Source organism: Pholcus phalangioides, unplaced genomic scaffold (assembly GCF_987345545.1).
Source record: "Pholcus phalangioides strain wild (caught in Gottingen) unplaced genomic scaffold, Ppha-v1.0 ptg000011l_1, whole genome shotgun sequence".
NCBI classification, from domain to species: domain Eukaryota; kingdom Metazoa; phylum Arthropoda; class Arachnida; order Araneae; family Pholcidae; genus Pholcus; species Pholcus phalangioides.
The window spans coordinates 15,303,503-15,329,523 of record NW_028301604.1 but is presented as its reverse complement, the minus strand read 5'-3'; the positions used below and the strand labels follow the sequence as shown (position 1 = coordinate 15,329,523).

The following is a 26,021-nucleotide window of genomic DNA, read 5'->3' as shown; positions in this document are numbered from 1 at the left end:
CTCTGTTTATGATTGCCATAACTGACTGTGCAGATGTCAATTCTGTTAGGTCAAGAAAAAATGTCATAGTACAGTCTGCAGCAGCATATAATCCACTTATGCTAACTTCATTCATCATGAATGAAATCTTTAGGAATGGAAGGGGGGGGGGTTAGTCACGCTTTTGTAAAAAAATATGAAAATTTTTGTCTATTGACATCTATACACCATCTGTAAATCATACATTTTACTAATTAATTTTTTAAATATTTTTCTTCCAATCTCTTAAAGAAAAGCTGCAGATAAGATGCAGTGGTATATAATCTGCATTAAAAAATTCTGATGTTTTGTTAATGTAATAATCTGTGGCTTATACTCAGGAAAATACTGTATATGGGGATTTTTTTGTTTGTTTTTTATTTTTATTTTTTGTGGATTTTTGTTAAAAAAGTTAAATATTTAAAATATGTTGCAACAATACAACAATATTCTTTTGTCTTGCATTTATCTTAAAGTGCTCACTTTTTCTCCCCATTTTCTGTGAATGTTTGAAGCTCAGTAATATTTAGCTATATTTCTATTATACCAAAGATTGCTGTGATAATGGATGATTAAGGTATATACATATTTCATACATCAACCATGTTTTCAATTCAGATTAGTTATATTTCATCATCTGCAGTTGATGAAGTTAGTGAATTTATGGTGGTTATAAAAATTTTCCAGAAATATACATTTATGAGCTTCTGAAGGAATATTTATCATTTTTTGCTATACTTGAATTGGTATTAGAAATAGTACGCTACATGTCAGTGATATAATGCAAAAGTGTTGCTTTAATGCTCCAAGATTTTCTAGTCAATTCATGTTTTAACACTATGAAGAAAAGATATTTTGCTGCTTTTTCTATATGAACTCTTGTCTGTTGATAGTGTTAAAGCATTTTCAGATGAAGATGTTGAAAAATGTGATTGATGATGTTGATCTTTAAGTTAATGAAAAGAACCGGCTTTCTTTTTAATAAGAACAGTGATAACATTTTGAAACTTCATTGAGCATATTAAACATGTGTAGGAATATTTATAGTTAAGACCTAATAAAACCACATGGAATTTTTTCCTAAATGATTATAATAGATAATTTTGGGTTAGTAATCTGTTTCACTAGAGTTTCAGGTTAACTCTTTTGTTTCTCATGTGAATGTTGTTCCTTAATCATGTGTAGTGTTTTTAATAGATGTTGAGACATCTGAAATGTTTCATATGTGTAAAGAAATTGATATGTTTTCTGTAGTTGTAATTGAAAAGAATTTGATCTGTTCATTAAAGTGCCATAAATCATGTTTTCATAGTGGTTAGTTAATGAAGTGTCAAAGTATTTTGAAAAATAGTTTTTTTAAAGCATTAAATGTTTTTTTTTTCATTTTTCTATCTTACTATCATAAACTGGTGGTCTTTTCCTGAATCATTCAAGTTGTCATTAAATATATTGAATGCAAAATGTGTAGGTCAGAAATGTTTGTATGGCTAAATGAAGATTATGCAAACACAACTAAGATATAACAAATGGAGCATATAATTGTCAGATGCTCCTTTGCGACAAATAAACTGCTTTTGTATGTAATTTCTATCAAATTTCTTTGTTATGCAAACTATTTTCTTTCTTTCTTTTTGTAAATTTTTCCTGTTAGGTGGTTGTATGATGTTCTGTTCTTCTATTTTTTAAATTGTTTTTCATTATTTTTAGTACAGTAAAATCTCATTAAGTCCGACCAATTGGGACCAGAGCCTATCCTGGTTAACCTGAATGGTGGAAAAATAGAATAAAATGTATAAAAATTTACTTGCAGATCACTTCTCAGATTTAAAAAAAAAATTGAAATACTATTTTCTTTCCCATTTCATGTCAGGGTTATCCAGAGATCTGAGTTGACGAGGTTCTACTATAATCCAAAAAGACCATAAAAATTTCAGGGTTATGAGGCAAATGAAAGTTGCGTATGCATTTGGCTGCTTGAGAGCTAGAAACTTTTCTGTGCAACTAGTAGCAATATTATATATTCAGTTGAAACAGTTTATAATGAAATCGAAAAAAAAACAGCAAAACTATTCGTTATATCCATACTGGCTTGAAAAATAATGCATATAAGCAAAATGAAACATAATTTACATGCAACAATGCACAAATTTTGATAATCTAAGTATTATAAGAGGACACCAACGATTAAGGCGAATTCCCAAAAATACAAAAATCCTAATGCATTTCAACACCGATGGGTGTCGTCTTCCTAGGAAAAATATTTAACCACTAGTTAACGCTGATCGAGTTTCCCACTTGGGTTGAATACCAAGTTTGAATGCTCGGTTGCTTAGCAGAAAAAGTACATCTGTTCACTTTAAACGTCGTGGTCAGAATGACCATGACATTTCCACGACATCGAATCTCACGCAGGTGTGAGCCTGCATGAGATACCGATGCAGCATCCTGATTGGACACTTGCAAAATAGTGCTTCTCGATTTCTCTATTTGAATTTTCTTAGAATTCCTTCTCGAAATGAATTTAAGTCATAGTGTTGCGATCAGGGGTGTAGATTTCTTATCGTTTACTAATGTATTTTTGAAGTCCCAAATATATGTGCCGTCGTAGAAATCTAAATCAACTGTGGACTTGACTTTGTGAAAAACTCTTGCTGCTTTATCAAAGAAGCGAAGTTGTTAGATTAAACTTTTTAAGAAAAAATTTTAATCAAACAACCATAGAACCCATAGTACCCACTGAAAATTTTGGTTTCATTCCCCTTAAAGATGCTATACCACATAATAAACAATGGGGCATTTATTACGTTCCATGTGGTGATTGCCTTCTTGGTTATATAGGACAGACAAGGAAACCCATAAAAGCAAGATTGAGTGAACACACTCGCTGTGTTAAGAATCAGGAATGTGAAAAATTGACCATCACCACTCACTGTTGGCAAGAGGGCCACAGATTCAAATTTCAAGAACAAGAGTTTTTCACAAAGTCAAGTCCACAGTTGATTTAGATTTGTACGAAGGCACATATCTAAATCAACGGGCCTTCAAAAATACACTAGTAAACAATAATAAATCTACACCCCCAATCACGACACCATGGCTTAAATTCATTTCAAGTGGGAATTCTAAGAAAATTTGAATAGACAAATCGGATAGCACTATTCGGCAAGCATCCAATCAGGATGCTGCATTAGTATCTCACACAGACTCACAGCTTCATTCTGACCACGACGTTTGAAGTGAACAGACGTACTTCTTCCACTGAGCAACCGAGCATTAAAACTTGATATTCAACCCAAGTGGGAAACTCGGTCAGCGTGACTAGTGGTTAAATATTTTTTCTCTGAAGATGACACCAATTGGTGTCAAAATGCATTAGGATTTTTGTATTTTCGTGTATTTGCCTTATTTGATGGTGTCTTAATATTCTAGGGCAAAGTTGATCAACTCTTCCATAATCCAAGTATTCTTAAAATAGAAATTACAATGATTTTAAAAAGTATAAAAAATGTAATTTAAAAACTTATGTAATTACATCAACTAAAATATGTGTCAATCTCGTTGTTTGTTTTTTATCTTGATACAATCGTAGACATCAAACATTTTTCCACATCAAACATGTTCCAGCATCTAATGCTTAAATTCATTTCAAGTGGGAATTCTAAGAAAATTTGAATAGACAAATCGGATAGCACTATTCGGCAAGCATCCAATCAGGATGCTGCATTAGTATCTCACACAGACTCACAGCTTCATTCTGACCACGACGTTTGAAGTGAACAGACGTACTTCTTCCACTGTACGTTCCAGCATCTAATGCTGGATCACCAATAGATGTTCCAGCATCTAATGCTGGAACATCTATTACTCAGAACACAAAATAATTTCTGAGATTTTCCAGACTCAGAATGGCTACCCGGTTTTGAATATTTTATATTTCAACATCATCTTCATTACTTTTCAAATCATATCATATATTTTGTATTTTAGATTTCATCAACAATGTCCGCATCTGTCATCTGGGTTTCCACCAGAATGTTCTTATCAATATTTACATAATTTTCAAAAGAAAATTCAGAAGCAATTACTCTTTTATGTATCCGGTGAATCCATGTTTCATTTTCATGAACTGCAGAACGATGAACACTTGATTGATTTTCACCATTCCCATGAATATTTTGTCCAAAACCTGCATGCCTCTAACAGTTCTGAATACTCACTTCCGAAACATCATTTCAAGCATTAGCCAACATAAGACAAGCTTATTGCACATCAATTATTGCTGCTTCATCCACGGGCCAAGTGATTTTTCTGAGGCCCAACCTGGAAAATTCTCGAAAAATTCAACTACTATGCATATTTCTGAGACCCCAGGCCCATGTGTTAAGACAGCACTCTCTGACTTTGTCTTTTTCTGCACTAATTAAAACTTTTCAGAGTACACTTCTTCTGTACACTCTTTATCATGCTTTGATCCAGAGGCTGTAACTTACTCGTGCAATTTGGAGGTAGGCAATGAACAGCGATTGATTTCAAAATCACCTTGGTGGTGTGAGACGTACAGGTGTCTATTGGAAGCAAAATTTTTCATTTCTTAAGACTCATTTTCTCATCAAATTTCATGAACCATTCAGAAAAAAACTCAGAAGTCCTACATGTTTTTTTTGTTTGCTGTGTGATACAGAGTTTTTCCCCTTTATAAAGCATCATGGATTTTCTTATGATGAGAATCTTTCTTTTTTCACTGCCATCCATATTCCTCCTTGCAACTCCTCCTTTTTCTGAGCATAACCATTTCAAGGAGACTCCAAGAAAAGACTGCCCCCGAAAAAGTACGCTACGGCCCTGAGGAAGGGACAGGGCTGTCCTAAGAGCATCATGGGCCCCCCCCCCGGGCCAGGTGGTTTTTTCTGAGGGCCCTACCTAGTAAATTCTAGAAAATTTTAACTAGATCTCATTTTTGTGAGGGCCCTCTACTCTTGAGTCTTCCGGGCCGCGCAAAGATGGGCCCATGCGTTAAGACGGCACTGGGAAGGGGTAGTTTTTTCTCTCTGTAGATTTTTTTTAACCTTAGGGACTTCGGCTTTAATTTCAGCGATAACGCACAATTCTTGAAGTCTGGGCTGAAAATCCCTGAGGATAAAAAAAGAATATCTAAAGTGAAAAGAAACAAACCTGCACGTTTATGTATACATGGTCTAAAAGAATTATGCATAATCGCCGGTAAAAGTGATAAATGTTGCGAAATTTATCAAACTTACCGAAACGATTGGTGTTTGTGAGACTTGTACAGAGCGAACTGTTATGAAAAAGGAGTTCGATCTATGGTTCTATTATTTCGAATTTGCTCAGCTAATCGTAACTTCCAACTGTTCTTCCTACATCTTTTAATGGCAACAAAAGACCACTCTCACACACACAATCTGCTCCTCTGGAAAATCTCGCATTTCTCTCTTTCAGATGTTATCTTTCCATTTCCTAAGAACTTCTTTTTTTCTTGCTTCGTGGCGCCAATCCAAATGCTTTCCAATATGTTACCCAAATGTTTTCCCACACTGTGCCTCAAATCGTAATTAATATATAAGCTTAACTTACAGTTACAGGCAGCTAGATTAAGTTCATACTATGATTCGTATTCCCAAATAATGTATAACATAGTGGAAAAATTGCATGTTTTAATAAACTAGCACACTATTTGATTAATAAATCTATTTGGTGAGACACATCATCGCTCTTATACCTAGTACTTTACCGAGGTGCAAAACAATGCTGTCATATCTTAGGGACAACGATACCAATGGAATAAAGCAATACATATTTGGCACCTCAAACTTTTTTCTTAGTTTCAAAAACAGAATTGGGGGAAGGTCATGATTGTGTGGAATATGGTTTGTATATGTTTAAAAAAATCAAATTGAATTTCCAACATACGGTTCCTCATTAGTTTCTTGAAAGAGAAAAGATGTCTTTTCAGAGTCCCGTTGTGGCCACACTTTACAAGCCTCATAGTATCTGGAACAAGATCCATGAAACTCCGAAAAGTGGGACCTATTTTTGGGCCTCCTGACCTCCCCAATTAAAAAAAAACTTTTGTTTCAATCGCTTCGTTTTGATGCGTTCAAAGGAATAGAGATATTTTCTGTGATAACATGTCGAATTGTTTTTGCCCTTTTACCTTGGCGCTCCTTCTAGAGCGGGTAGAAATAATTTCCCCATATTTTCACCCTTTTACTTCGGACTTAACGCTCCTCCAAGAGAGTAGGGCAGAAAAAAGTTTTCCTAATTATTATTAATTTTTTTTTTTTTTGCGTTTCCACTTGATATGACACCCCTCCTAAAGCGAGCAGAAATCATTTTCTGTAATTTATTTCACCCTTTTACGCCGGATTTGGTGCTCCTACTAGAGGGGAGCAGAAATCATTTCTCCCAACTTCTTCTCGCCCTGTCTACCTCAGACTTGGCGCCCCTCTTACAGCGGGCACAAATAATTTTTCATAATTTTTTTTTTTGCCCTTTCACTTCGGATTAGACGCCCTTCTAGAGCACACCCTGTCCACCGAGCTGCCCCTAGTTGAACTAATAGGAAAGTCTGGTGAGTCGGGAGACTGACCAGTGATCGGGCGCACCAAAGTGCATGGGTTTCCTCGTGTGAGAGAGAGCACATTTTTATTTCTTCTCGTGTGAGTGGTAGGAACGAGGCCCAAGTGCAGGATCCCTATTTAAAATGGTCAGCTAATCATAAGTTTTAATTTATTCATTTGTTTTCTAAATGTTTTTTTTTTCGAAAGACTACTGTATTGGCGATTCGATTATGGGTTTTTAATAAAAGTAATACAAGTCGGGAGAAAAGAGAGGCATAAAAGGCCTCTGGCTCAAAATCTTTCCCACATCAGAAGACACTTTCAATTCTCGTAATACTCCTCACAACACAGGAAAACACTTTGACTCTCGTTAGTAGAAAAATTGGGTTACCAAGGGTGATTCCTCCATTATTTTTATTTTTTACTCCACAACAAAAGAGAAAGAAATTGCATCTCCCCACAAAATCTCCAGCAGGGGTAAACGAAAAGAGCTTGAGAGTGAGAGAGAGCGTATATTTTTATCTGACCAAAATCGCTATGTTCTGTACATATATAGGTACATTGCCCATCGATTCTTTTCTTTTCGAAAAATCAATCATCAACCATCCATCGTAGAGGAATACTTCCAGTTTAAAAAATACTCAACAGACGTTCAAAAATTACCCTGTACCAGTTTTAAGAGTGAAAATGCAGTTTATAGCAAAATAAAAAAATCTAAATTTTTATACGGTCCCCGTGCTCTAATTTCCAGTTAGAAAGTAGTTAATACGATTAAATAATCGACGTTTGGGTTTACTCAAAATTCCAAAACGAACACGGCTATACGCGTTTCAGAACTATATGAAGTTCCTTCATCAGTAGCAGAAACAAAGAAGAAAGAAAATATTGAAAAAGCTCCTTATAGCGGGAGTTACTCGCTGTTGTAGACAAGAGTCAAATTCAAAATGAACCGGCAACAAAAGAGCAAGAGGACGGAAAAAAGAAAAAAAATAGCGGAGCCAATCACAACCGAGAACGTGATAGTGATGCTGATGGAGAAGAATAATTATTGTAGAAACTGTTGACAGATTTTTGAGAAGGGTGGTGTGCTATATAGGTCGTTGACCAACTGGTTTGTGTTTTTGTTGATGTGGAATGATTCGAAGAAATCCAAGTCAGACGGTGAGGGACATTTTTGGATGATTTTGGCAGAAGAGAAGTCAAATTTATGGTCAAAGGACCAGCAGTGTTGGGCTATGGATGAGCGGTTAAGGTCTTGGTTGCTTACGTATCTTCTATGCTCATTTAAACGGTATTTTAGGGCACGTTTAGTTTGGCCTATATATGATAATCCGCATTGGCATGAAATGCTGTAGATGCCCCAGTTGTTGAGTGTGTCAATGGGATCTTTTAGTTGAGAGAAACGAAGTTTATTGATGGGGGTGAAAACCACAGGAAAATTGTATTTTCGAAGGATTTTAGCGATGCGTTGGCTGGTTTTTGGGAAGAAAGGCAAAATGATCAAGTTTTTGTGTTCAGGTTTAGGCTGAACATATGAGCATAGAAGATACGTAAGCAACCAAGACCTTAACCGCTCATCCATAGCCCAACACTGCTGGTCCTTTGACCGTAAATTTGACTTCTCTTCTGCTAAAATCATCCAAAAATGTCCCTCACCGTCTGACGTGGATTTCTTCGAATCATTCCACATCAACAAAAACACAAACCAGTTGGCCAACGACCTATCTAGCACACCACCCTTCTCAAAAACCTGGCAACAGTTTCTACAATAATTATTCTTCTCCATCAGCATCACTATCACGTTCTCGGTTGTGATTGGCTCCGTCCATGGAGGAAAGAATAACAGGAGGTGACGCGACCAGCGCCTCCGTTGAGAAAGCGAGGGGAATAAGGGTTGCCAGATGAAGCCAGTGATCGCTCTATTAAAGGGACCAAGTAAGCCCAAACAAACCGTGGCTTCCCATGCTTTCCTATGAGAAACATCCCCGTTTTAAAAATCATTTAAAAATTTACTATTCACTTTAGGAACTCGATTTTTTTCCCTCAAATTCTGTGGATATATTTATACAATTGAACGAGAGCTTTTACAATTTTAGTTGTTATTTGTTTTCGAATGTTAACTTCAACAACATGGAACCTTTTGCAAAAATAACCAAAATTTACCCATATCTTGTGCCCAAAATTCTTTCTCGGCATTTTAATTTTAAAAAAATTATGCCAAAGTATGTAACACCTCAGTGCTGAGAGAAATACAATGTTTAAAGACACTTGAACAAGCGGTGTTTGAAAAAATCTGACTTTTGCGAAAAACATTATATATGCAAAACATTAGCATATATAATGCCTTTCAGCTGTTTATATTAAAATATTGTAGAAATATTTCTCCATTCCAGGCAAAAACTCGAACACAGACACAATTTTAGATTTCAAATTCAATTCGAAACTTTTTTGTCAAATTTTCGTACACATACCACTTTAAAAGCAAAGTAATTGGTACAAAATGAAGAGAAAAAAAAACAGCCCAGATTACTTTTCTAAATACTATAGGCCAGAGAGATGACTTATCACGGCTCGTAAAAAAAGTTTTTTATTTTTTAATATTTTTTTCTCAATACATCTACATAGCGGAAAGTTCGGATGGGCGGCATATATTTCCAGTAATACGTATTCAAGAATATGAGAGTGGAACGGAAGAAGGGTGGCGGAATTTACAGCCTACAGGCAGCAAAACCATAAATACACAGTGGCGGACGACGTTCGAGCACTTCCAGTACTTTGAGGCACTGGGGCGGCGAAATGCTGTTTGCACCAGACGGCTGATTCATGTTTGCCCCTGGTGGCAAAAATCCTTGCTACGGCCCTGTCAGAAGGTGCTCGAGTACATCAAAACTAATTCAGAAATCAAAATTCCTCATGTAAAGCTTAAGTCGAGCGCCCACGGACCTGAAACACTTTCGAAATGTCCCGGATCTATCATAATCATGAACGAAACAAAAAGGCAAGATAAACAGTTAAAGAAAAAAATTATGAAATTGCATTTTATTGCAGCTTCATATTATTTTAATTAATCATATTCCCATAGACATTAATGTGATGCATCAAATTTTTAAAATAAATTGAAGCACTGAACTAAAAACTTATGACGAGTCGAGAGTGAAAAGTGATCTTCCCCTTTTTCAAAAATAAATTAAAAATATAACAACACCCCTTATATAAGGATAAGATTTTATTTTTCCCCTTTATTAGATCATGTAGATTACCTGAAGACGCATTAAATGGTCATGGTGCTTAAATTTATTTAGTTATTAATATTTTAAAAGAATTCGATCCGGCAAAACACATGTTAAGTATAGGGAAAAGAGCGGTTTGTTTGGGCTTACTCGTCAGCCCATAGGGTTGCCACAACGGCTTCAATTTTCGTTCCTGATGTCACCTCTTGTTATTCTTTCCTCCATGGGCTCCGCCATTTTTCTTCTTTTTTCCGTCCTCTTGCTCTTTTGTTGCCGGTTCATTTTGAATTTGACTCTTGTCTACAACAGCGAGTAACTCCCGCTATAAGGAGTTTTTTCAATATTTTCTTTCTTTGTTTCTGCTACTGATGAAGGAACTTCATATAGTTCTGAAACGCGTATAGACGTGTTCGTTTTGGAATTTTAGGTAAACCCAAACGTCGATTATTTAATCGTATTATCAAACCCAAAAGGTAATCCATTTCTATTTCTAGAAAGTAGTTGCCCTGTCTCTCCTGATACTAAAAAAAAATTTCATTTTTCCAAGTGTAATATTGACAGAGATATTCGAATTCGAAAAACGGAGGAAATTTGGGAAAGAACAGTTTTAAATGCGGGTAAAACGGTTTTTTCGCATTTAACGCGGCAGGAAAAATACGCAGACCATGCTCTGAAAGGAGAAACAAAAACTTCTATTTGGGGGGGAAACTTCCAATAACCCCGGCTTTTTTTTTCGAATGAGTCGGGAGGAAGTTAAGTAAATAAAAGACAAGAAAGGTCTCTAAAAAAAACAAAAAAACTCCCATCCTGATCAGGGTCACCTTGAGAGCATCATGGGTCTCCTGGCCAAGTGAGTTTTTTGAGGCTATACTTGGGCTAAAGAAAGAAATTCTTGCCTACAAATTTGCATGCTTACTTTCGAAAATTTTAATTAGATATTATATCATTTTTATTTTTGTGAGGCCCCCTTTTCTTGAGGTCCCTATCCGTGCCCGTGTGGGCACATGCGTTGAGACGGCGTTGACCATGATCCAAATCAGTGATTCCGAAACGTCATGCCTTACACCTCCTGTTCTAAACGCTCTCTTTTGACTCTTTCAGACCCAGTAAGAACAAACGATGGGAGTTGTTTTTTTTATCGCTGTGGATATTTTTGTTTAAACCAGTGATGGGCAAACTTTTTTAGGAGCAGGCCAAAAAACAAAAAGAAAAAATTTTGGCTGGCCGGAAATATTCTGACATTAATACATACAACTGAGCAACACTGATTTTGGTGCCGAGGTTTTTTAACTGGCTTTGTGTGTATTTCATGTGCTGAAAACGAATATGACATTAGTTTCCGCCCACCAGCTCTTGTTTGTGAGATATGAAAATAGCGTTATTCACGTTAACACATTAAATTAGGCTTAGGAGCATGGGCGTTAAATTAAAAAAAGAACTGCTTAGTTAATTTTTATCATTGCAATTGATTGAAAAAAACACAGCAACACTCCTGTAAATCTAAATAGATTGATTAAAAATCAGAAATGAGAGGAATCAGATAAAAACAAAAGGAAAAGTTACTTTTCTCCACTCCAAAAGCTTGTTTTGTTTGAAATTATTGCGTGAACTTTGTTTACGTGGGGGTCTCTTTGCAGATTCCAACAGTTATCTGCCATCATATGAGTATCCCATCTGCCCTGGTATCGGAATCGGTCGTCCATTGTCTTTACGTACTGGTGAAATCGTTCGTTTTGTTCGTCATTAGTATCACCTAGATTTTCTGGGAAACGATCCAAATCGCTCTGCAAGTAATGAACCTTCATGCTCATATTATAACGAAGGTCTCTAAAGTTGTTGAGCGTGCTCTTAACTAGTTCAACATAGTTTTGAGCCTTGTGGTTGTCTAGAAATTTCTTGACAACAAGAACAAATGAGATCCACGCTGTCTCATTCATCGAATCTACGAAATGAGAATCATTTATGAGCTGTCTGATTTGGGGATTATCAAAAATTCCAACTAAGTTTTACTGTACTTATTCCATGCATTTTTTGTCCTATGTATGCAAAGCAAGAGTTTTCCTGATCAAGAGCTTTCATGAACTGTTTCATTAAACCTAGGTTTATATACAGCGGAACAGCGGAGGCAAGATTATTCTGTCTCGACTGACTAAGGGTTCACGAACGACATTTCTTTCTTCAACAACCATTTTCTCTCTCGTAGGTCACTCTTTACCTTCCAGTGGTATTGTTTAGCTCAGCTATCCCATAGAAGCAAGGATATTTAGTGTAGCTCCCTTGCTAACTAAGGAAAAAGTTAACCATTTTCAAGTTCACACAAATTACTCATTGATGTTCGTGAAACTTAATTTGCTCCCTGAGCAAAGCGATAGTATCCTATTCCTCTTTCATTTTGGTTGAGTGAGCAATGGGCATTGACCCCTTTATACCCATTCTTTCCCATTAGTCCACTGTCGTAGATGTTCTGTACAAGTTTTACACACTATGTGTGTGAAGTCCAAACTTTATCTTGGTCACCAAGCCTAAGGTCAAAGTGCCCAAGGTAAGCTCTTTCAACAAAATCAGAAATGGCTCTTTCGTTCTCTTTTAGGGGTGTACTCACCACGTATGTAGCAAAATACATCAGGATGATTATTACAACTTCTTCGACTGGATGTAATTCTTTCTTTTCATCAGCCCTCAAAACAAAGACCTTTATAAATTATGTAGTTGTTCGCGATTTGCGAAATGAGAATTCTAGAGAACAGATAAAAAAACACTTAAAACTTTATTTAGATCCGGATTGTCCCACGACCATGCTTTACGAAAGCCGGATGGCACGCATTTAGCTTGGACACACGGAGCAACAAGATCCACACCTCGGAATAGAAAATGAAATAAAATATAAAAGAGAAAACGAACACGCTGTCTGCCATGTATGACACCCTCCCAACTATAAACAGTTGTTATGTTAGATGTACACTCTAGGTTATGTCAATAAATACGGCGTCATACAATCAGCTGATAACACTATAAAGAAGCAAGAAAAAAACAGAGGAAAACGAATCCACATAAAAAACTTAACTACTACTCAATGTTATAATTATTCATGATATTTAGCTAAGCTGAATCTCTCTCTCTCTCTTTCTCAAAAACTAGAGCTTATAGAGAAAAAATGTTTTCATATTTGAAACCAGCACACCAAATATAGTCAAAATCAGTTAAAAAATTCCAGGAACCAAAAAAATTTTTTTGTAACGCTGTGTATGTAATTGGAATTTTTATGCTTAGAAATGAAATAGGGGGTTTTTTGCGTTGAAGGATACTTTGAAAACTGCCAAGGTTTCATTGCAAATGTTACACAATGGTTTATCCTTTACAACTGTGAAAATATAAATAAGTATATTTTTCCAACTTCATGCATATTTATTGCATGTGTTCCATTTTTCGCGTATGAAAAATTTTCATTATAAAAATAATCAGTCTCTATTTAAATTCTCACACTATATTTTCCATATGCAGAAAAAAAAGGGAACAATCTCTTAAATTAATTTTTTTAAATCACCGAAATTGGAAATTTCTATTATTTTTATATCTCCGGCGGGCCAGATGGAACCTTCAAGCGGGTCGCATCTGGCCCACTGAGCAGATGCGTTTGCCCGTCCACTAGTTTAAATCCTGGGAGTTCAGCCATTACTTCAACGATAAATCACACATAATCCTTTATGACATTGGCTGAACCAAAGCCTCCTGGATACTACATCTAGGAGGCTTTGACTGAACTCCATGAGGTTAAAAAAAGAATACCTACAGCCAAAAAAAGCAACCTCCCACCACCCATTTGTGAGTGCGGAGTCTGAAAGTGATAGCGATGTCAAGAACGAAAACAATTAAGTAATCTTTGATCTATATATAGGCCATAGTCTCCCTAACTTTTTGTTCCATCGCCCTCTTCTTTAAAATTTATTTTCCCTCATCGCCCCCCCCCCCCAACTGAAGTGAACCCATAGGATCCTATATTACTATATTATACCCGTAGCTTCTATCAATCCCCTGGACTATTCCACCGCCCACCAGGGGATTGGCGATATTGCCCACTTTGGAAAACACTGATCTTAGCAGAGTTCAAGCGTCCCAACTCATCACTAGTGGAAACAAGACAAATACACATTTTCCCGCCGATTCACGTTTAATCTTAAAAGTAATGGAACTAACCTATGCGTCTCAGTATCATAGAAGCAGTAATACTGACAAACCAAAATATTGGAAGATTAAATGAGACATTTTCATTTTTCGTATCATGATAACTGGCCTGTTTTTTGATTTCAAGACTTGCCTTTGCCGTTACAATGAAATACATTTTTCCTATGGTTCACAGAAGTTTGTAAACAGAAGAATAATTTACAAAGTTTACGGAAACAAAATACAGAAGACTAGATACAATGCGGAGATAAATTAATATTCTTCATTGACATATATATATTTTTAATCTGATTCCAACTGTTTAATAATAATTAGTCATATTATTCTGTCATATTTTTTTTAACGAAAAGAAATTTCAGACTTTAAACAATAGGATATTGGAGCCATTTTAATCCACATAACGACAAACATTTTTTAACAAGCATCAAATATATGCGAACAACATCGTTGAAATAAGTTTACAAAGGAAACTTTCACAAAATCTCAAAATCATTACGCACAGCAAAACTGTACAATGTTGCAAAAAAGTACCTGTCGAACAGTAAGTACTGAACACCTATTAACCGATTAACTGTAAATAAGATTAGACTAACTTATTTATTTATTTTTATTTTTCAGTTGTGCAAACTTGATCTGTAGAGAAATATGTATATGAATCTTCTGTTTTCATATAAAACCTTTTATTCCAGATATTAAATAGCGAAATGTTCAAGTTTTTGAAGGAAATTAAATTTATTTAAATAAATAATAGAATGCAAAAAATTGATATTGTCTGCTACAACAGATACAAACTTTCAGCATTTCAACAAAATTATTCACCCAAAAGTCTAGCGTACCTTCCAAAATAGCTCTTACAAAATATTTCTCTTACCCTTTTCACAATGTAATTGCAAATTACACAAAAAATATTTGAAGCCTGTGCCTGCGATCTTTCTAAAACTATAGCTTCATCTTTGAACATCTCTTTGTAGACTAAGCGAGTCAAAAATGATAAAAATACATTTTTCAAATTATTTCTTCGAGCGTGATTGAATTTCCTCATAGGTACAAAGTATCCACGCACAGTTTTGGCTTACATGAAATGTAAGTGTTCAATTATATGCAATACAGTACACAAATTTGATTTTCATTTCAGGTCATAAAACCTATTGTAGTAGCCTACGTAAAGTTCGTCTCATTTGTAATAAATCTTAAACAGTCTATAAGTATAAAAATGTATTACATATTGTATACATTTGTGTGTACACGTATATGCACTGCATATCCCAGTAGAATTCATTAACAATTCGTAATGACATTCTACATTGACAGCCATGTACAATATTAGCATAAAACATTTTTTAAAATCCAAAATTTTTATATTTGGATGATAAAGAATTCGGGTTTTTTTTTTCACTTTTTTTTGGTGAAATTGGCTTGACTATATTAGTCATATGCATTATGCTAAATTACTTTCATCTCCAGTGCCGTCTTAACGCAAGAAACAACTTGATTATGAGATCCGGTTTTATGATTTTCGAGTTTTTTTATGTAAACTGTCAGGCTGGTAATTCCAACCAGATAGGAGCTTCCGAACATCACTTGCCCTGGGCCCCATGGTACTCTTGAGATTTTAAATAAGTATGCGTGTACGGTGAAAGTGAACACTAACGAAAGCGAGTCTGGTTATTTAAATTTCAAGGCTGGAATTTTAATAAGTAATAATATGAGGAAACAAAAATTTTTTATGCTTAAATAAAGTCATGAAATTGATCATTTACATTTTTCTGATACGAATGTGATATATATATATTATCCATCTTTCTCTCTCCTTTCGAAAAGTTTTTTTTTTCTGTTTTTTAACGAATTTTTTTATCATTAAATGTAAGTGTTCAATTTCGTAGATTGAGGGCAATTAAAATTTTATACATTGAAGGCTCGGGGGGGGGGGTCTGCCTTAATAATTAGATTGCGGTTGTCAAAATGTCGGCAGAAAATATAAGAAAAATTGAGAACTCCCTTGGAATTAATTATTTCCAGTAAAAAATGTTTCTTTGACGAAAACGTATTTTATTATTATTTTATTATAATATATTATAATCAAATACGTTTATTATAGCATGTTATATACGTATTTTATTATAGCATGTTATATACGTATTTTATTATAGCATGTTATATATATAAACATACCGATCTTATTAATTTTCTATCTACGATAGGGTACTTCCGAGCACCATTTGTATTAAAAACTTTCAAGGTAAATAACTCGTGAATAATCTATAAAATCCTCGATAACATTGTGAAAATAGTAGTAAGCACTGAAAAAACGTTACATCCTGTATTACCGTTGTACATAATTCCATATCATGGATTGAACATGTTTTAAAATTCATCCAAGTACACGGAAATGGTGACATTTTAACGAAATTTTGAAATTCCCGTGGCATTTAGTTGTAGTTAAAAAAATGTAGAAAGTAGATTGATTTTTTGTTATGCATGAAAACTGCTATGCCCCTATCGGAGATGAACTAATTATTTTTGCATTCATTTGCATCACAGTGATACATATTATTACTTATACCATGACCCCCCCCCCACCCCTTCCCCACAAAGATGAGACTGACAGAGCTCCGGTCTGGGACGATCAATACTTTTTTTTTGTTTCCCTTTATACTATAATTCAACTATAGAGAGGCCAGTGAAAAATTTGGACTGGAGACCCTGCTGCAGGAAACGGGGGCGGGCACGACTCTTATACAGTAACTATATAAAATACAGAGACCCCACTGGTGGTTTAAAACTGTTGTCAACATTAGCATGCTACGTCCCACTTTTTTCACCTTGCTCTATTCAGTACAAGAATTTGAAAAAAAAATCCGTATTCATAACGTTATTTAAATATAATGAGTGTGTTCCAATATAGAATTTCTTTTCTTGAATGTTATTTAGGGAAGAAAAAGGTTGCATATGAAACTGCGTTTAATAGCACTACCGATAACTTATACAGGGTGGGCAAAAAGTCCGTAGAAACTTTAAAAATTGATAAAAACCGGGAAAATTACCGAAATAAAAAACGGTTTGCAGGGTTAGCATCGCTAGGTCATGGGAATTTTTTTAAGACAGGAAAAAAAAACTCAAAAAACAGCCGATAGGTGGCACTGGTACGAGCGACTTCGGTGGAAATATGCAAATAAGACGGTTATAAGAACTTGTGCTCCTAATCCACAACCAGTTCACCGTTTTTTTTCTTTGACTTGTGCACGTCAGTGCCACCTATCGGCTGTTTTTTGTTATTTTTTTCCTGTCCTATAAAGATTCCCGTGACCTAGCGATGCTAACCCTGCAAACCGTTTTTTTATTTCGGTTATATTTCTGGTTTTTATGAATTTTTAAAGTTTCTACGGACTTTTTGCCCACCCTGTATATCATAATTCATAAATAAATAAACGTCTATTTAATTATTCATTGGGATTCAAAGAATCAGTAATAAATTGTTCTGTGCACATCATATAATGTCCAATGCCATGATAAAAGTGCATATACATAGTCTATATTTTGTTTAATACTAAGATTTCATGCCTCTTTTGTATACGCAACTCATTATCGTATTCCTCCAAATGTTCAAGAGAACGATGTTTAAGATTTGGAGCCTCCCGTACGACACAGACTACTCGGAATCCTTTAAAACATATTTTCGTGTTCCTATTTCTATGCTCATCAAAAATAACACACCTCCCAAACAATCATTGGTTTTGATGTTTGAGCAGAAATTATTGGAATGTAAATAACAAATGACGCGCATTGCAACAAAAGAAAAATTCTGAAAGTATCAATGACATTTGAAGCACGACTAGATGTAATATTCAGACTACATGCGGAATCGCAACAAACGCTGCACAAAAAGCATTGAACGTATGAACTAGAGGTGATTACAAACTGCCTCATTGCATCAGCTTAGTCAAAATCATTTCACATGCCTCTTGTGCACCGTCTGCTTATCCGCTACATTGAACTAGACACAGTGGAATGTTTCTTACAGTATCACGCACAAAATAGCAGAATCTTGCAGGGCACTCTGCAGGGTTACTTGGGTGTCCATCGGCAAAAGCTCAACTGTAAGCGGATCTTCTCCACGGGCTCTGCGACATTTTGTACAATTGCAGTTGGGCTTCGGCAATACAACGACTGCATTAGCTTGACTGCTCGTGGGTTGATTTTGCCGAGCAACTGTCGATCTCATCCTTTCTTTTTCTTCAAAGATATCAATCATACATCGTTCAGCCGAGGCCGATCTGTATGCTTTCTGAGCGCAAATTGGGCAGTCTGGTGACATACCCGATGCCTGACCCCCAGAATCGCTTACATCAGCAGAGATATTAGGAGTTACAGCGATGGGTTTCGGTTCTTTATGTTTCTTCCCAAATATACGAAATTTCTGAGGGTGAAAAAATATATATATAATTTATTCTCAAGTCACGCGTATATACATTGCATCTGGTGAATAGAATAGAAATTACAAATACGTATTAGCTTTATTTTATGAACTGCAATTGCAATAGCATATGAATAGTAAGTACAGTAGAACGATTATCCGGGCTAATGGTTGGGAAGGAAACGCGGATAACCAAAAAACCTGGTTAACCGCCAAAAGTGGAGAAATATTTTAAAATTGCAAAAAAAAGTATTTATATAGTCTACCTGTTTAAAATGACTATCCATCGAAAAATCCAATAAATAAAATTACACTAATATCCACGATTACGTAGTCACAATACCATTATACTGGACTTTACTGATGGCAAAATCCTTGTGTGTTTTGCCTTTCAGTTGTTGATAAAAACAATACATTTTGAACAACACCTCCTATATATGAAGAGCTTTTTTCTGGCATCGCCTGTAATTGGCTGTAAATCTTCAAATAAGGATCGCCCCAGGACAATGCTCGGTTCTTGGGTCTCATGTGTTCGTAGGTGATTTATGTGAGCATTATGGGGGGGCTGCCGTTTCAATGCGTTGACATGGAATCTCTGAGAATAGTGAGAGGAGTTCTGTAAAAGAATGAAAGAATCTAGTTCTACTAAATATAAATGTTTGTTTTCATTAACACCTTCGCCAAATTTTACGCTACCAATGAAAAAAAAACAAAAAAAACCACACGCACAACACCCATAATAACACGAATGAATGAATGTTCAGTTATGAATGAATGTTCCTTCATTCACCCATATAACAACACAGATAGGGAAGAGCTTAACATGAAATTAAAATTTCCACTGCCCGGATAATTGAGGTTCTACTGTACTCGAAAATTACATTGAAATATTGGTCAGTTTAATTATAACCACCCTGTACTTTGCATAAACTTGGTAATACTTGAAATACTTGGTATGTTAAAACTAACAAACTATGTCGTTGCGTTGTTGCGTAAGAAACAACAAAATTAGAATTATATCTGTGGGAACGATCGTAAAGGAAAGAAAATGATCATAAAAATAAAATAACTCGGTACTTCTGAACATAAATAAAATATTAATAAAATTGTAGTTCATTAACAACTCTTTGAAAATATGTTGAGCCAAATTCAATTTTTTTCAAGTAGAACGAAAAATTATAAACTAAACAGATAACAGATTGCTTGCATCATGGAATGCTCGGTACTCTTTCACAATTTATTAAATTATAAATTAATTTATTGTTAAATTACAACTTCTGACTAGGCTGTGTCAACAACGCGAATGAGAAAAATGAAATAACGAATGCGGAAACTGCTGTTGGGACATTGTCAAATGTCCATGCTGTTCGGACATTTTGTGTTGTTTATTCAAATTCGTGTGAAATGTAATTGAAAAAATCATTAAACGACAGTTCGTAAACTGGTTTCAAAGTAAAAAAATACTGTCAGAAAATCGCCACTTTTTCACGGAAATGAGAGTCTTGCGTGATCAAAATTCTATGTTTATATGAACGAGTTGCTTGCGCGGGAAAACCCAGTAAATGTCGTGCACTTAAGTTTTCAGCAAGCGTTAATTTAAGTCTACCACAGAAAGCTCTTTTGATGATTAAATGAAATAGGGGTTGAGAAAATATATATAATTGAGATTGTTTTTGAAAAGTTTTGTTCAGAGATAGAATCATTGAATGAAATGACAAAAGGCGAGGTTTTTTTTTTTGTTTCATTTTTGTATTAATATTCAATAGGTCCTTTTTAGGTTTTTGAATCTCTTTTTCCACATAAGCAACACTTGAAAATCCATATTTTAAGTCAAATGAATGTTTCTTAAAATTTCCTGAATTTGAAGTTGTAATGAATGTTTTATATTCAACGTTATTTCCAATCAGTAAGTAACGAAACTTCAGGGTGCCATTATAATCAGACTATGCAACCTGGGCCGTATACGGTTTGGGAAGAAAGAAACGGGTGCTGCCAAAGTGCCTCGTGGACGAGAAGGAGGATCTTGAGATACGAGTATTAAAACTCTAATCTCATTTCCAAGGACAGGGCCGTGAGTCGGCAATTTTATAACAAATTTTTTTTGCTTTTTGTTTTGAAGAGAAAATAATTTTTTGCCCAAAAATTGTCCTTCCTTCTTCAATCATTTTATAATTTTAGTTGCATATGGCCATTTTCTGCACGTGAGGCCTAATTGTACTAGTTTTTACTGTTCATAGCCCATTCCGGGTCAATTATTCTTTGTCAGAATCTTTCGTGACAAACAATAATCGTGTATCGAACTCACACAACAGATCTACGAGAAGATACCCAAAGATATCCCAGAATCGGCTTACGGTAAGCGGAGCATCCGTAGTACGCGGTTCTCGCACTAGGTAAGCGTAAAACCGCTCCTCTTCAGTCAATATGCTAAGTGCCGTTGTTTGGGAAGGTTTTGTTTGAGAAACATCCGTGTGAATTTTTTCGTGAAAGCTGTTTAGTCTGTCGTTAGTGGCCATCGCAGACTTACGTGAACAGTGCGGGAAGCGGAGCTTAAGTCTTGTTTCCTGCTCGGAAAAAAAAGCAGCAGAAAATGTTCAGATGTGAGGAAACAGCTTATGGGGATACTGCTATGAGTAAAACTCAAGTGTGAGGATGCTTTCCTACAAGCTAGCTGCTAAGAAGATTGCACAACAGTGTGTGAAGAAAAGATCCGATTTGTGAGAGACGGGTGACCGATTTTTGGCTCATGACAATGCTCCGTTTCACATATCCTTTACAATCCGCCAGTTGTTAAAAGAAACAGTATGATTCCTGCGCCCCACCCGGACTGTTCACCTGATTAGCTCTGTGTGATTTTTCTTTATTCCAACGGATGAAGAGGGGACCTACTGAAATGAAAGTGTTTTGCCAACATGGATGAGGTGAAAACAAAACTGATGGAAGCACTCTCTGGCATCACAGCAGACGAATTTAACCCCTTCGCTTACAAGTGAATTGGCAAGAAATTCGGATTCTCTCTATTTGACGAATCGGCAATAAATATAGTAACCTTGTCCTAACCTAACCACACGTTAGAAAAAAGGGAAGAAAAAAAACCCAAATGAAAGAGTAAGGCAGTATAAAAGATGAGGTGATAAGAATGTAGGTACAAAGTTAGATTTCTTTTCATCCTCACCTTACCTGTTCTCTTTCACCCTCATAAGATACATCCATATGTGAGGAAAAATATCACTATCAGGGTATACAAAAAACCAAAAGGAAAAAGTTTTTTTTTTTTTTTTTAACCGAGCACAACTCAGGTCTATCGCCATAGGCAATTTACTACCTAGTGAGTTGTGCCGGAAGTGTAAGTGTGTGTACCTAACTGTTTTAGTGCGTATCTAGTGTTGTGTATGATTTTTCAGTGCTGCCATCTATATCTCAGAAGTGAAGTGAGTGATGTGTAGTGACTGAATATTTGTACTGTTTGTAGGCCTGTTGCTCTCTGTGGCGAGACTTTTTAACGGGGAGATCGGCTCGCATTTGCGCCTCGAAGTTGGGAACCACAGAAAACCAACTTCAGCCGACCACCACTGTGGTGACGGTGGGGCTCGAACCCGGGTCCCCACGATGCGAGTCCGTCACTATGACCACTCGACCACCACAGCGGCAGGAAAAAAAGTTGTAAGGCTGCAACAAAGCTTTGGGATGATTAGGAGAGAGGAAAGAAAACAGAGTGAACACACGTGTTTTTGAATTTATTCCACTGGCGTTAAATATTAAGTCCTTTGATCGTAAAGTGGTTAAAAAATTTGTACAAAAAATTGACACGCTTTCAAGACAAAGAAAGTTTTAATTGGTCGACTGGTCGACGCGTTTCGGTTCTACAATAGAGCGCCGTCATCAGGACCTCCTGGTCAGAAATCACATAAGTGAATCATTGAAATGTAGAGCCGTTGGCATTGTAGAGCCGAAACACGTCGACCAGTCGACCAATTAAAATGTTATTTGTCTTAAAAGTGTGCCAATTTTTTGTATAAATTAAAATCAGGCAAAGTTCTAATTTTTTATGATAATGGTTAAAAAATGTTTAAACCATGGAAGAAAAGACTCGACAAGTGTATTATGGAAAGTACTTTTAAGGGAATTGAAGAATTTTTGCACAAAAATTGAATTGTAAAAAAAGAAATTCCGGTTGCTTTTGGGTACTCCCTCGTGTACTAACTTGACTGTATATAGAGTACTAAGCTAATTCCTCGTGTGTGTGTACTAACCTAAATATTATATATATATATGTATGTATGGAAATATATTTTGCACGAGAATTATAAATATGCTTGCCGCCTTAAGACTACATTAACTTTTGATTTACGACAGCGTGGGATATAACTACTTTATGTATACGTAAAGTCTCTATTTAAGATAACTTAAGATTACGAGAGAAAAAACTTAAAGTTTACATTATTATTATAAATTGGGATCTCAAATACGTACGAAAAAATACAAGACATCGTGAATTGTAGCCATAAAAGATGCCGATCGTTGGATAAATAGCCAATCAATATATTTCCAGCATTGATAATAAATTGCCAATAGATTGGAAATAAAGTGCTACTGTAAATGGCATTGAGAATGCATTTCAAAAATGAAAAAAAGTCAGACGTGACGAAATACAGGGTGGTAACTATCGAGCGCCCAATAATTACACACGTGATTCCTTGTGAAAGACTAGTATGGAAAAGAGTTTCCTCTCTCATTTTTTGATTTGACCTGTATTTAATGAGTTATAACGCTTTAAAAATTGATTACGTCACTTCATAATCCTGCCAAATTGACCGAACGTACACCAAACGTTTTTGAAACTTGTAGCAATGGTACAACCTATAGCCACTGGATATAGCCTTATTCCAGTCACCTTAGTTTGATCATTTTGTCACACCACAGTCATTTTCTGCACACGAGAATTAATTAGACCGGGACCCACAATTTACTGCCGATTCCGAACGGCAGCCTTTTTTATATTCGCCGAGAGCTTGGTGCACTAACCCCTCGATGTGGGATTTCCTGTGGTAGCAATCTTTTTTTGTGGTGATGTTGCGGTTTCTGTTGTACCCCTGTGTGGCGAAAGTTTCTGCCAAAGACGAACCGAGTATCGAACTCGCGACACCTCTAAACATCCTTTGGTACTAGAGGCGAGTATCTCATCGACCTTTCTCTCCTGTGTGTGCATTGCACTTTACAAATTTTACGTGTATGTTATTACGATTTTCTCAGATTGCAGTTTTGAGTTCATCCGTGAGAAAAAAAACTACTGTTCCCCCCCAAACATTCTGATATTTTTCAGAAATGTTTACTACCCATGTGTACTAGTAAAATGAACCTCTCTGATTTAGAAATTAACCTATGGGAAGTATTTTTAAAAAAAATGTTGAATATATATTCTCCCAGATTTTTTAAATTTATACATTTTTTCAAAATTTAAAAATTCATAAAATTGTAACGAATGATCAGATATCGAATTTCGAAGTTAATTTTACTAAGGCTGGGATTGCACTACAAAAATTTTATAAAATATCTTTTATAAAACTTGAAAATACAGCCAATAACAGTATCGGTTACATTTGAGCGAATGTAACCAATAGGCTTATTGGTTGTTTTTCAAGTTTTGTAAAAGGTCTTTTGTCAAATTTTTATAGTATAATCCTGTGGCCTTATACACATTCCTACAAAATTTCAGATTTTTGGCGGAGTAATTTTTTTTAAATTTAGACACGAGAAAATCTCATTCAAAGTGTTTTTTGTTGTTTTCACGTTTACACTGTAATTAATAATTAATTTTTTAAATTTTATTTTGAAAAAACAAATTCACCCGATTGACACGAGTCATGGTTGAGAAATCGACTTCATGGGTTGTGACACCCTTAAATGGATAAAGTACAATATCACTAACAATTTTTTGAGACGAGATTTTCTTTCCAGTTCCATTTCAGAAGTTTTGTAGCATTTACACGTTGCATCACAGTTTTTGATTGTAATTCTGCAACTCAATTAACTTGATTGACGCAACTTGCTGAATGAAATCGATCATACTTACAAATTGTCATGATGGAGTCTAACAAATACAGTTTAAAATTTTTACGGCATCTAATTCATGTTATGAGTGTGTGTATGAAACAATATCAAAAACCATATTTAAAAAAAACAAACAGTAAAGAGCTGATCTTTCGTGATGGGGGAAGACATGATTTTTCGGGGAAATGAAATTAAAAAACGAAATATAAGAACATCTCAAAGAGCGTGGTGAAATTAGTAGTGCCTAGGGCGGCGAGAGCCTGAAGTCCGTCTCTGCTAATAGGGGCTCGAGGCAACAGCCCCTTATAAATACACACGGAGTGGAACTTCATCTGAAAAAATGACAAAGTTCTGCTCGAACATGTTCATGTAGGCTGAAAAAAAATTTCGAAGTGTCAAAATCTTTCTTGTAAAAGGTAAAGTAAATTTATATTAACATTTCACGCATCGCAATAAAAATCAATTCCAGTCTCGAAAAATGTTACTCGATGAATAATCAATAGGAAAAAATCCAAAACCACTAATTATTTTGAATAAAATTAAAATAATCATAAAATTAAAGTTTGATTAAAAGTTTCTGATTGAATCATTCATATTATTTTACTGTTTCCACCAGTCACCTTCATCACAAGCTACCATTTTTACATCCTTCATTGAAGCTTTTTACGTGTAACCGTTTCGATGAATTTTAAAATTGCTTAAAAAAATATTTCCCCGTTTTATTGACCAACATGTGATTTAATTCGAAAGAGAGGGTAAAAAAAAAACAAAAAAACGATCGCGCAGTAAACACTCCAGTATACACTGCACCTTCCCTCAAAAGCTTTTACTTATCAGTGAAGGAGAGCAAATTACCACATTTTGGCAAAAAAAGTGTTGGTTTGGTTAAAAAAAAATTCAAAATAGGTATCATTTGGCTAACACTTCTCATAAATCTGGTGATAAATTTGCCAATATGGTGGGCGAATTTATCACGTAAAACGAGGTTAATAATTAATATTATTACATAATATTACTCCTCATGAAAGGAAAAAGCGCCAATCGTGCAAGAAAAATGCCAAACTTGGCTTCTAACGGGATTGAACATTTTAGTTCATTTTGAAGAAGTGGCAACCCGCTGCTGGTGGAGAAATTTACTTTCGGTGCGTGTTTGGCCAACACCATCTATATCAGAAAGCCTCCGTGCGAAGCTCGTGGCGTCACTAAAGAAGTTCATTTCATCTAAAATTATTAGATACTCTGCAGAAAAAGGGTAAAGATATCGCATGCGTTAGAGCTTGCTATATCTAATATCTACAGGTGACACGGACTTCAGTGACGTCAAAGCTTCGCGAGTAGGCTTTCTGCTATAGATGGTGTTGGTTTGGCGCGTAACTGACCTTTAGAAAAATGACGTCACAAAATTTCAAAACGCTATAACTCCTTTAATATTCCTCCGATCAAAAAAACGGAAAACACTTTTCCATATTAGTTTTTCACAAAGAATCACGTGTGTAAAATTATTGGCGGTAGATAGTTACAGCCGCTGCGGTGGGCGAGTGGTCATAG

At 35.5% G+C, this 26,021-nt stretch overlaps 1 protein-coding gene across 3 annotated transcripts in view; it reads right to left on the bottom strand.

Moving 5' to 3' along the window:
* Nucleotides 1-14,378: 14,378 nt before the first annotated feature.
* The window catches only part of LOC149080106 (uncharacterized), a 150,623-nt gene continuing 138,980 nt past the window's right edge, over nt 14,379-26,021 (bottom strand). For all 3 annotated transcript variants that reach the window (XM_089239112.1, XM_089239111.1, XM_089239110.1), the window contains one exon: nt 14,379-18,425. In XM_089239112.1, coding sequence (XP_089095238.1) covers nt 18,024-18,425 — 402 coding nt within the window. In that variant the 3' untranslated portion in view covers nt 14,379-18,023. The remainder of the gene's footprint in view (nt 18,426-26,021) is intronic.